The sequence below is a fragment of the Epinephelus moara genome, chromosome 19 (genome assembly GCF_006386435.1).
Source record: "Epinephelus moara isolate mb chromosome 19, YSFRI_EMoa_1.0, whole genome shotgun sequence".
Taxonomy (NCBI): domain Eukaryota; kingdom Metazoa; phylum Chordata; class Actinopteri; order Perciformes; family Serranidae; genus Epinephelus; species Epinephelus moara.
In genome coordinates this window covers 14,640,049-14,652,739 of record NC_065524.1, presented here as the reverse complement: position 1 = coordinate 14,652,739, position 12,691 = coordinate 14,640,049, and the positions used below count along the sequence as shown (strand labels likewise).

Sequence of the window (12,691 nt, the reverse complement as noted above, 5' to 3'; positions counted from 1 at the left end):
TCCTCAGTTCTCTGGGGCCTCCCAGGATGTCCCCCCCCCCCCCCCCCCACACACACACACACACACTCTCAAAAGCCATGAATGAACACTTGCACACACAAGCCACCCCCTTCTCCCTCCTCGCAGTATCTCCTCTTCTTTTCCCGCTTCCCCCTTTTTCACTTTGTGAGGGCTGCTTAAAGGGGCATGACTCCATTTTCAATTGGGAGCAACTCAGGGGTCCTTCCCCCAGGGAGGCTGGCAGGAAATGAAGGCAGTGCACATTGTGCCAGATGCTTTTCAACACTACACTTACGTAGGTGGAAGAGAAAACTATCCTTCCCCCTGTCACACGCCTCATGCTGGGCTTAGGTATGTGTTTATTTACAGGATCAAACTGGGAACATACGTGCTATGAAGGAGTTAACTTTAGAGTTTACTTCTTCAGAATCAGAAGAAAACAAGCTCAGGGGTAGTAATTGCATATTCTTAGCTGACAAATATAGGTTTTTTTTTAATCATAATATAACGCTAACTTTACTCTATCACAGTGGTTGAATCTGCCTTCCTGGGTCAGTGATGATAATGTGCCTTGGACCAAAGCATTTCCTCTCTCCACTACAGGTGCATGGAGCCGCATCCTGTCATTTGTGTTGCTGTGAATGGCATTTTAAATATGACACCTTGGAATGACAATACACCCCCTGGGCCGTGACAGGCCCGGCCGAAAGATGACATCACCGCCTTCAGTGGGGGGCCAGTGAGGCATATCATAGTTGGAGAAGTCACAAGCAAAAAAAAAACCAAACAAAAAAACAATCAGTGCTTTTTCTCAATATGAGGCATGAGCGACAATGTCGGGCTCTTTCATCACAAGCCAGAATCTCTATGTAAATTTGGACAAGTGACAAAGGGGATGTTGGAGGTGGAATGAGTGGCATGTGTTTAGTATTTCTTGCTGCAGTTTCCTCAGGAGAAACTCCCTCCTGGTCCTCATCCTGTTCGTCCAATCCAACAATTGGCTGTGTGACAAATATTCAATAAATTCCTGGAATATTTCTTCAGCTTTGCATGCCCTGATATCCAGCTGAACACAGACTTGCTGTTGCATATAAGCAGGCCGGTCCACAGTGATGGCAGTGATAGTGGAGATAAGAGAAATTAGCCTCACCTTCCTCTGTTTAAGTAAAAATTCTTTCTATCCTAATAAAGAATTTATGAAGGGACGCCGATCCAGTGAGCATAAATGCCCATTAATCACTGGGGCATGATGTCGTGTGTCAGTATCATGCTAAATATACTTCAAAAAGCAGCTGTAGGATGCTTAACAATCTCTAAAAAAGCCTGTTGATCTCAGACCTGCCTTAACCCTAAAGTCAGGATCTGAGGCTCTATGAGAGAGTCTGTATGTTTTATGCTGATGTTAAAATGGGCAGTTAAACTGTTAAAGTGGGTGTCATGTTGACAAAGGTCTTCCTTGTGAGCTTTTGTTGAGGCTCATTCCAAACTGGACCACAACCCAAAAGATGTGTCATTAAAACAGTATTTTCATCACACTATCAGTGTCAAAAGATTTTAAAAACCTTATTTCTTTATATTCTTCTATTTCTTTCCCTCAGCACTGAACATTATCATCTGATCTGTCCATGTGGCATTGCTTACACATGTGAGTGTAGTGCAGGATCAAATAAAACAAGTTAGACTTAAGAGCAGGGCAGAAGTCTGATGCCAGACTCTGCTCCAAACACAACTCTGGGGCATGTGTGTTGGTAGTGGTAGGGGTGGGGGCACCTTCCGGGTTTCAGCTCTGACCCTGGATGACAGTGATGAGCCCATGATGACAGAGAAGTGCCTGCAGTTAGCATTTAACCCCCAACAATAGGGATGTGCGTCTGGTGCAGGGGGCTGATCTCTGACCCTGCCTCATCTCCCATCCCTCTGCTGGCTCCCTGCCATTCCCGGGGGACACCCTGGGGAGACCACATCCGTGTGTATGTCAACAATCCCCAAAGACTCACAGGAATGGAGTCTTTGTTTTACCTGGCTCAAGTGAGCATTTTATCAAATCCATCTGTGACCAAATGAGACCCCTCAGATATCACCTTTCGCATCAAAATTGCCCCCAAGAAATCCCAAACGCACCTCACTAACAGATTTCCCAACTCACCTCTGTAAGTGCTGTGTCCTGATCCAGGCTCAGAGTTTCATTTCCCTGGGGCAGCGGACTGCTCCGCAGGACCGTGATGTGCAAGGTAAGGAGAAGAAGTCCCAGGAGCAGCAGCAGCTCCGCCGCCAGTCGCACCATCCTTTTGACGCGGCCGCTCTTGGGAGCCTGCGGTGTGGACGGAGCTCCGACTCCGCCTCCTCCCGGTGCAGAGACTCCAATCTCCGGATCCGCCGGGGACGAGGAGCCGCAACACCACTTCGGAGCCACTTCGGGAATCAGAATTGCAAAAATGAAGGGAAAAGGATCGGAGGGGGGGCAGTCGAACAATTTGGAAAAAGTGATGTGAACTGATTTGGATCCAGTTGGGTTTCTTGGCAAACTGTGTCCTAAATTAAAATGTATCCTCTTTTACTGACTATTCATGTAGTTTAATTTTAACCCAAGTATAATATGAGTTAACGCGCTCATCTGCCAGTTTACTGACTGCAGGGCTGATCCAGCATTAACACTTCCCCCTCTTGTTGCGCCCTCGTCAAATCTCCAAGCTCAGGAAACTTGCAGCCCAGTTGTCCCGTGGTGTCCCCGCCACATTCTACAGCCTCACACTTCACTGTTCCTCACTTCCACTTCAGCCGCTTTACGCACGTCTTGTTTTGTCCACATTCTGCGCCATCCAACGTAACTCGACGAGTCTACACCTTTGGAGAAAGAAGTACAGGTAGTTAAAAAAAAATCTCGTCCCAGTTAAGACTTCACGGTGGTGTTCTGTCTTCTTCAAAAACAGTATTCATCCATTATGCTGCGGACCAGGAGCCCACCAAAATGAAGGCACGGGCTGGCGCGCGTCTCTAACGAGTCCTGTTGGAGGAAACAAGCCAAACCATATCAAACTAAGGCTTACTAAAACACACGCTGTTCTTGATGTGCGCTCTTGAGGTGGTTTTATACTATACGCCCCTGTGCAGGCGCCCTCCCCCTGGTTAACTCTTTCGACCCCTCTACCAGTCCTCTCCAAACTGGTGTCCGGTTGGGTTAACACCAAATATACTTGTGGAAGTTCGGGTGTGAAACAACCCCAAAGTGAATACCACTTTCCCATTGCAAATGAGATACATTTAAGTCCTTTATAGTCACAGGACCAAAATGACAGAGATTTATTTTCAAAACCACAAACTATCTCAGAGAACATCAGGACAGATTTATAAAGTTTCCACATTTCAGTAGACATTAAATCACAAATCAAGTTGAGTCATCCCAGCATTGTATTATTAAAAAAAGGTGCCACTGCAAAATAAAGACTTCTTGAAAGAACCTCAAGTAACCCTGGTGGTCCCGGTCCTCGGAGGCGCACTGGGCACACAGGCGCATCTGAGCGCGGAGGAAGACACCCGGAGGCGCCTTACAGGAGGTCTGCCTCTCCTGTTGACATGTGTGCAGCAGCAGCAGCTTTGTCTCAGTGGTTGATTAAAACGCTTCTGCGGAAGGTGCTGTAACACTTCACTTAAGCGAGACAAATGGTGCGTAATGTGATTAGCCCTCGTGAGACTTTTTTATTGTCCGCTTCAAAGGACAGGTCGCTGTGTCAAATTATGCACCAAGCGGGGATGCTGCGGCTTCAGCGTGGGTGTCAGTTCACTGAGCCCCGAGGCATGGAGACTACCACGCATATAATATTGCTTGTCACCTTTGAAGTCAGTACACTCAGTTTGGGCACACGTGGAACAATAATGTTACTGACGACGACTAACAAGTTCTCATTAGTGTCACTGATTATTTGTCAGTGTCATTCCAGCTGGGATAAAACCATGTATACACATATTTGATTTTGCTCATGAGTTATCCTTGATGCTGCGGCCAAATGGCGCGTATAGGACCATGACAGTGAAACAGCAGCAGTGCCAAACAAATTCAATTTCTGTTGTGGCATGCCATATGAGTTATATTTTATTTGTCTAATTTCATTTTTCCCTCATCACAGTTTCTGTATCAACCAGCCTGTGTTTTAAATGTGTTAAATATCCAAAGAATAGCCAAAGAAAACCAACACAGAGTCATCATTCATTTCACTCTACAGCTCTGGGTGTTATGAGTCTTAATTTTGAGGCCCTGAACTTACTTCAGCTGACATATAACTCAAATGTACCCATCTGATGCCCATAGGTGCGAGAAAGCAAAGTGAGTTAAACTGGTCATAGTGTCATCTCACTTATTGTAAAGAATGGCAGTAGATACCGATGAGCAGGATGGAGTAATTCAACACTTTGGATGAATGATACAACTGATATCATATCATATTCAGTCACTGATACCCCTATACCCTGAACAAAGCTGCCCAAACTATCCCACAAATATCAGACTATAACAAATGTCTGAATTAGTCTAAAATACATAGAAAATGCTCCTGCTTAATTTCTCTACTATGAAATACACCACACTACTTCATTATGCTCTCCATTAACAAGTGGTATCCTCCAGTCCTCAGTTACAGTCTTACTTACACCAGGCACAGCATAGCTGTCTAAACCATGTAAATCTGTTCTTTGTCTGCTTCACTTCAAAAATCCCTTTCCAGAATAGAAAAATCTCTTGTCTAAATGGAAAACAGAGTGCAGAGAGAATGGCTTGCCTGCTTTGGACACAGTGGTGGACATCAAAGGCGTAGCAGAGGATCCCCCTTCAGAATAGCAGCTACATGCCATTCCAATAAGTGCAGTGTATTTGGATCTGCAGTTCAAAAGAGGCTGGTGCAGGCAGGCAGGTCTCTGGGGCCTTGCCACCAGTAGTCAGGCTGCACAGATGTTTTGAATGCCAGCACAGACCATTTGCCACTTCTGCTGAAACTGAGGGCAGTTAGAAGTGACTGGAGGGAAGTTTGGCAAGACACGTGCTTCCCACCTTCCCTGACAGCCAGTGTGTGTTACGATACTTCGTCTCTTTGCTTCACTGGCCAGCTGAAATCGACACCATACAACATTTGATAATAAAAAATTGTTTCTAAAAGACTGATGAAATTAGTTGTCTGTTTTGATATGAAGGGTTCTGCACAGGTAAAGACATATTTGCAATTATACACACAAGTTTGGGGTTAAAAAGGCATCCATCAATTAACCATGCAAGTTTGCCGTGCAGAAGTCATTGTGATGACTTACAGCTCATGTTAAAGGGACAGTTCACCCTTAAATCAAAAATACACATTTTTCCTCTAACTGTTCTTTTTCTTTTTACCTACATCGCTTTGGGATGAGTTGCAGAGTGTTGAAGATATGGGCCGTAGAGATGTCTGCCTTCTCTTGAATAAAAATAAACTAGATGGCACTCAGTTTATTGTGCTCAAAGTGCCACAAAAATAAAATAGAAAGATTCAACAGCAGTGTCTCTTTCAAGAAACCATGACCTGGGGTCTAAATTATAAAACAATGTGCAGGATCCATACTAAAAATGTACCTACAGACAAAAGCAAAAAAAGGTTTGTGCCAAAAAATATTAGACAGTTTCTACAATCAGGCTTTCTCCTCACCATCTGCATCGCAAAGTTCCCATCCCAAAAATGTTCATAAGCATGGGTCAAAGTTTCTCCCATCAAGTCTGTTTTTATAGATCACAACTTTTGCGTGGGAAGTGGCGTACGCCTCTTTCAGGCCGCATTTTGTGCATAGCATGCAGAAGGAAGTGTGCATCTACTAATCTCTTACCTAGCATCACTAAACTAGCTACTGTTACAGCTCAGCCGAGGAGGAGAACATTGTTTACTTCTTGTGCCGTCATAAACACGAACCTCTCTACCATAAGTAGATGCACACTTCCTTCTGCACGGTGATACAATTAGCAAGTGTTGTAGCTCCAACATGAAACTGCTCAAAACAAGGTCTGTAGATTTTCTTGTGTACTCACATCATGATGTCAAGAAAGAGAAAATTCCATTATATTCAAGAGAAGGCAGATGGCCGATATTTCCAACACTGCGTAATTACAATCTCGATTGGTAAATAGCACTACAAGTAAGAGAAAATGTGTTTCAGATTCTGGGGTGAACTGTCCCTTTAAGTCTGAAGTCTGACTAAAGCAAGAACCAGTTCAAAAAGCCACCAATACATCTTCTTTGAATGTTATTTCACTCTCAACGTGAGATTCCTGGAACAAGCATTCTCCCTGCTGTGCATCTGCACAAAAATGTTGCTGGTAAAATTTCAGCAAGTTAGAGTTTGCCTTTCTGCATAATCACAGTGGAGCTGAGTATCTGAGCACTCCGTCTGTGGCACGTTGAGTTATGTCTGAGAATGAATTCAGGCTTTTGAGTTTCACTTTACACACATCTGTCTTCTGCTGTGAACCCACAATGCATTTCAGAATGTTCACATTTAGACTAAAAAGGTGAAAGTAAACACAAATTAATAACAGACATCCCCGAGGATGTCAATGCAACATTTGAGGCCACCTTTCCCCATCTCCTCCAGATCATCATGGAGCAGCACATTGGTATGACATCACAGATTCGAGAAAACTGTTTTCTATTGTTTCTGGCTATAGGAGCCAGATGTGAATATTCACTTACAGAACAAAATGATCTGGTATGGTCCAGAGATTTCAATAGTTTTCTCTTTTAGTTTTTTTCCTTTAATTTCTTATGTTTACAGTTCATCCAACATGTTTTTCCCAAAGATTTGCATATTGCATTTTAGTTCCATGTTGTAAAATGTCATCACTATGTTGTTTATGAGGGGGAAAAAAAGCACAAACATGGTAACGTCCTGAGGGCAAACAAGTGTCGACTAGACCCAATCTGACACATTGTGAAAACACATTTATCATCCATCTATAATCCTTCCTGTGTTAATCAAATGATTACCCCATACCACGAGAATTTAGAGTTCAGCGCTAATTGCCAGGTTAGGTTTCTGTTGGCTCAGGTGCCGCATACTCTGCATGCTTACCTTCACGACTGTTACATAGTCTGTGTGTGAAAGAGAACAGCGGGTCTTTAAAACATCAACAATTAAGCTGTTAAGACTTGGTGACGATGAGAAGTCTCGCCACGAAACAAGCCATAACACCTTTTTTCTCGCACGGGGTTTGTTGAGATTTAGCTCAGTAGTTAAGTAATTGCTGTGTGATCTATTATTTACAGGAAGGTTATGATTTGCTGTGGAGATCAAAGTGGTGTTGCACTGAGGAAAGTTTTACAAAAACAGTTCACTGTGGAACACAACAGGCATCTTCGTCATCGTTTGCTCAGTCACTTCAGCCTTGAGTAGTGTAAATAATCATGTGTCAGGAAATGAATGCAGTTCCAAAGGGAAGGTTCAGGACTTTTAAGAAGCCTGTCATCTGGATAATTAATCTGGCTTTCTATGCCAAAACCAATTCAGGAAGTTTTCGTGTGCAATATTTGTGTTTTATTGGAAATAAAATAAAAATAGATATCAGCAAACACAATATTTTAGCAATGCAGCAGTGCGCTACAGGGAAAATGTCAACCTACAAATGCCTTTTCCATAACTTTTAAATACTTCTCCATGTACAGGAAGTAAATGGGACTCCTCACGTCAAATTCTGAAAGTCTGTGCATTATTCTCCAATAATGACCACCACTGGCATCTTTTAAAAGAGCAGTATGTAGGATTTAGGGGAATTTAGTGACGTCTAGTAGTGAGGATTGCAGGTTGCAACCAGCAGAAAATTCTCCCGGTTAAATTCCTTCAGGGTTTATTGTTCAGGAGGTTTTTAGTGGGAGCCGATTAACTGCAGAGGTCTCTTCCTCTCTGGTGATTTAAATCAGTCCAGCCATGGTGTCCAGATATCTCCTTAGACACTAGTTAAAGGTCCAAACAGTGTAATATATACAGCATCATACTTGCCTTTGGCCATGTTGCCCAGCTAGTTTGTCTCTGTCAAGTCGCAGGAAATGGCACTTCAAAATAAAAGCTCTGTGCAGGAAATTCACTGTACTTAAAAATAGTGTTTGCAAGTGACTTGCGGTCTTTTCAGAATGGACCCATGACCCACTTTTGGACCGCGATCCATCAGTTGTGAATCACTGAAAACACTGAATAAAGCAGTTCCACATTACATATCAGTGTTTCTCTGAGGCTGTTCGGCTCATCACGGAGGAGATGCTAACTACGGTGGCCAACACGAAAACGCAGATGGCCCTGTCTAGCACCAGTGTTTGGTTTGTCCATTCTGGTCTACTGTAGAAACATGGCAGTGCAACATGGCGGACTTTGTGGATGAGTACCTGCCTCCGGTGTAGATATAAACGGCTCATTCTAAGGTAACAAAAGAAAATATACATATTACATTTCTGCCAATATATCCCCCCTAAATCCTACATACTGTAAATGATGACAATAAATTATGATAAGCAGTTTTCAGTGCTTAATATAGAAACAAGTATTTAGAATGATGTCTCAATATAAAAGGCTAAATGACTCAAAATATTTTACAATGCATTTGAGTTTGACACCAATCCTGCAATGCCTGTGCAATAATTTCATGTTTGTATTTACATATATATGTATTTAGAAATAAAACATTTAAATAGTTCAAATAGAGTCTCTTGTAAGGAAGCAAAAATAAGTGTTCTGTCAAATCAAAATGTTGTAAAAACGTATAAAAAGCAGCTGCTAAACATTTGGCTGCCTCTCGTGCAGTGAGACGTGGGTGTTACTCTGCACTGTGTGTTTACGGGTCTGCTGCGGCGTGGACACTTGGTTTTGACACTGTGAAATGAAGGTGTCAGGGGTCATATCAGCTGTCCAGCTCAAAGTCTGTCTCATCATAGAGGTCAGGACTGGGGGTATATTTCAGCCGTGAGAACTTCAGGCAGAGAGTGTCTCCCACCTCGTTCAGATGGTGCAGCACCTAAGGGTGAAGGAAAAGTCTCAGAGCATGTGTGTATATGTTTGATTCAGGTGAAAAATACCCTTTAAAATACCCTCAGTGAGAAATTTGATGTTGTTAAATATTTGTGTGTGTGTGTACCTGGTTCAGCATTGCTCTGGTGTGTGCTGCAGACAGACAGAAGCGAGCTCGGGCCTCTGTAATCGGTGTAGCCGGGAAGCCGACCACTACAACACCAATTTTCCTCTCCAGCATTTCTCGAGCAAAAGCCCTGGTCAGCAAAAAATAAAATAAAATAAAATGAAATGAAATGAAAAAAAAAAAGAAACTAAAGCGGTTCTTTTTGTCATATACAGACCTCTGACTGAATTAGATTATATTCTAGATTATACAACACACAGCAACAGAATCAGGGTGAAAAATCAATAGTCACTCAAAGCATACAAGACTAAACAACAACTTATCTCACATTTCTTACATACTTCTCACATATTTAAGGTTTGAAGTCTCCAACATGTGCAGAAGCCACCTCAGGATGATGGAGCATTTGCCACTTTTCCTCATCACATTAAAAGAAACATGGAATGTTGCTTCTTCGAGCCCCTCCTTAATTATGTAGCTGGAATGTGTGGTGTCGATAAATTAAAAAGAACACATAACTAACAATTTTGAAGGGCTAGAAGCAACATATCTCTGATGACTTTTACTTTAATGAGTCCAAGCAGTGAATACCTCTTCATTTTGTGGTGAAGTAGACAGTTCAGAGAGTTCAAACCCTAAAGGGACAGTTCACCCCAAACTCAAAAATTCATTTTTACCTGTAGTGCTATTTATCAGTCTAGATTGTTTTAGTGTGAGTTGCCGAGTGATAAAGTTGTTGGCCGTAGAGATGTGAGATGCACCTCTTAAAACCAATTAAATAAATCTGACCCTGCAAACTTGAATGGTTTTCCATATTTTAGATGATGTGTAATTTGTGTGCAGAGCTAGTCCAGAATCTCAATTTAATGGCAACATCTTTAAGATCAACTTAAAGTCATTAGGACAGCAATAATCCAAAGAGGGTAACAAGTAAATGACTAGAAGTAGATCTGATATAGCAAAGTAGCTACGGACACATAGCTTTAATACAGTTGTTATGCAATGCCTGAGAAATGCACTTAAGTGTTGTTACAAGACAACATTTCCAGACAGCTTTGAACGGAAAATAACAGTGAAATTGCTTTAAAATTATTTAAAAAATAATATTTAAGGATAAGACTGATGGACTTTTTTCCCCAATCATCATTAATGCTCATGAAAACGGAGCGATGTAAAATCAGAAGCTACTGATTATATTGGGTGGAACTGGCCTTTTCATGGATATTAATGGTGACTCGCATTGAAAGACTCTTTATACCCAATTGATTATACCTGAGTGGCTAAAGCAATCCTGGGTTATACCTAATCAATACCTGATGTTGCCTCTTAAGTGGTTACAGGAACCCAGTCTACACTACTGATTCATGGAAACTCTGGAGTGTGTAATATGGCAACCATCCAAATCACTTAGTGATGACACACGGTGAGCTGACCTGAAATTGCTTGTGACAACAAAGGATAGTGAAGTTGATATTCATTGTTTCAGATTAGTCTACGCAGAATGAATTTCCTGACAATCTTACACTACTCTAAAAGAGGTAAGTGTTTTTGGGGAGAGTTTAAGTGTACTTACACCACTTTGCCTGGCATGTAGAGCAGGATGGGAACCACAGGTGAGTCATCATTGCCGTAGATGATGAAGCCCATCTCCTTCAGTCTGGCCCTGAAGTATCTGGTGTTCTCTGCCAGTTGGCGGATCCGTCTAATGCCTCCAATTAAAACAAGGACACCACCAGATGTACATGAGTAAAACACCAACTCACTGCTTTTTTATGCGTATTTCTCCTGTCCCCTGCAGGGAGGGACATCACCTGTCAGTGGTAGCTAATGTAGTGTGAGTTCTCTGCAGTGCCATCTCATCCTGAGTCCTGCACCTCCATCTGGGCCATTCCAGCCTCCGCTATGAACTTGCTCATGATTACAACTCAGCTGCGGCAGCAGATGGTTCAGTTTTGTCCGTCTGACGGCATGGTATACGCACTCGCGCGTTGCCAAAATGAGGGTTTGCAAATTGGATACGATGGATTTCGCACAAAATGAGTGACTGTGGACTGCCACTGGAGCGAAGCCATGACTGAAACGGAATACAAATAATGCTTAAGGATCACATGTATTTCAGATAAATGTATTAGAAATCAAATCAAAGACAGCAGAGGCGGGTTGCCCTGCTAACCCCCTGTGTTTTCAGATGATGTGAATCACTGGGGAGCCTGGCGCTCTGTGGCTGTAGCACAGTTTGGCATGGCCCAGCCTTGGAACACAACTCTGTTTCCCTCTGATTACCTGGGAACAGATTGGCAGTTCTTTCATGGGGATGTAAGAGAGCACTTTAAATCCCCTTATCTCAGCAGAGAGAAAGAGAAAGAGGGAGGGAGGAAAAAAAAACACAACATTCAGGCATCTGCCAAAAAGCAGGCCCCATTTTGTAAATTGTTCCTCTCTGCTTAGATAGAGGGCATGGGGGTCAAAAACCTGCTGCCAGACTCAGAAATCATATGAGTAGGTGAGAATGTGTGGATGTTGCTGTCTGTCAGGGTTTTTTCCCCATGTTTCAGAGCCGTTGCCACCAGTTTGCTTTAAAGTGCGAAATTCAACATAGTTGAGAAAGGTGAGGGGGACTGGGGAAGGCTGAGAGAAAGAGGAATAAAAAGGTATCCGGCATATATATATATATATATATATATATATATACAGAGAAAACTTCCTGTCAGAGTGGGCTTTTATGGTTTTGTGATGGATGCTGGAGCTAATGTGGTGAAAGACTGCAGTGTTTGCTGTGTTCCCTGCCCTCTATAAGACAGGTCAAGACTCATTTTTCCACAACAGCTATTTCGCTGGGCTACGTCAGATGCAAAGCATGTCTGGTTCAGAGCCAGATGAGAGAGTTACTCATCTTTGCATGAAGCTACAATACACCTCAACCATGAGAAACCAGGCTTTGGTCCTTGAAGTGATTAACCCATTACAGCACCCCACGACAGACATGTATTTTTGTATCCCACGCAGTTAACATGGCTGTTACTGTAAGTGTGTAAATATCTGCCATTTACCTTCCACTCCTACCTCCACCACTACATATACTACTACTACTACTGCCAGAACTAAAACTATAATAACTTAAGAAGAATTGATCTGGCAGTATTGCAACCGGTCTGGTAATGACTACTTCCCTGCCCTTGTGTCTGATGCCATTAAAGCAGAAACTTTTCAGCGGTACAGTGTTCCTCACAACACACACATGAAAATGATTTCCTCCACGTTAAGGTCACGTGTGCTCAGGGACTGCACGTCCCCCCTCTTCCTACCACTGCAGACCCCTGTAATTGCAACCACATTTTCTGACCAAGCAGCTGTTTGTCTTTCCCTGCAGGTCTGGACTTACTCCTAATGTTAACATTGGTGCTGTCCTCTGGATTTGGTTTGCTATTGTTTCCATAAAAAATTATATTAAGGTGTAAAAAATTTTATAAGCCAGACATAATATTTGTCTGTGTAAAGAACATCAGGTTTGACGAGCATGTGGATAATACGACTGAAATTGAGGGTGACGTTCACTGGTGGGAG

The 12,691-nt window shown here is 42.6% G+C and overlaps 1 protein-coding gene across 1 annotated transcript; it reads right to left on the bottom strand.

Annotated features, from left to right (window-relative positions):
* Positions 1-7,516: 7,516 nt before the first annotated feature.
* On the bottom strand, positions 7,517-11,172 carry LOC126407078 (serine palmitoyltransferase 3-like). Its single transcript, XM_050071750.1, has 3 exons — positions 10,701-11,172; positions 9,128-9,257; positions 7,517-9,007 (listed from the first exon to the last, which is right to left on the bottom strand). The coding sequence occupies exons 1-3, from the start codon at positions 10,772-10,774 to the stop codon at positions 8,894-8,896; spliced, it is 318 nt and encodes a 105-aa protein (XP_049927707.1). The 5' UTR covers positions 10,775-11,172; the 3' UTR covers positions 7,517-8,893.
* Between the last annotated feature and the right edge of the window lie 1,519 nt (positions 11,173-12,691).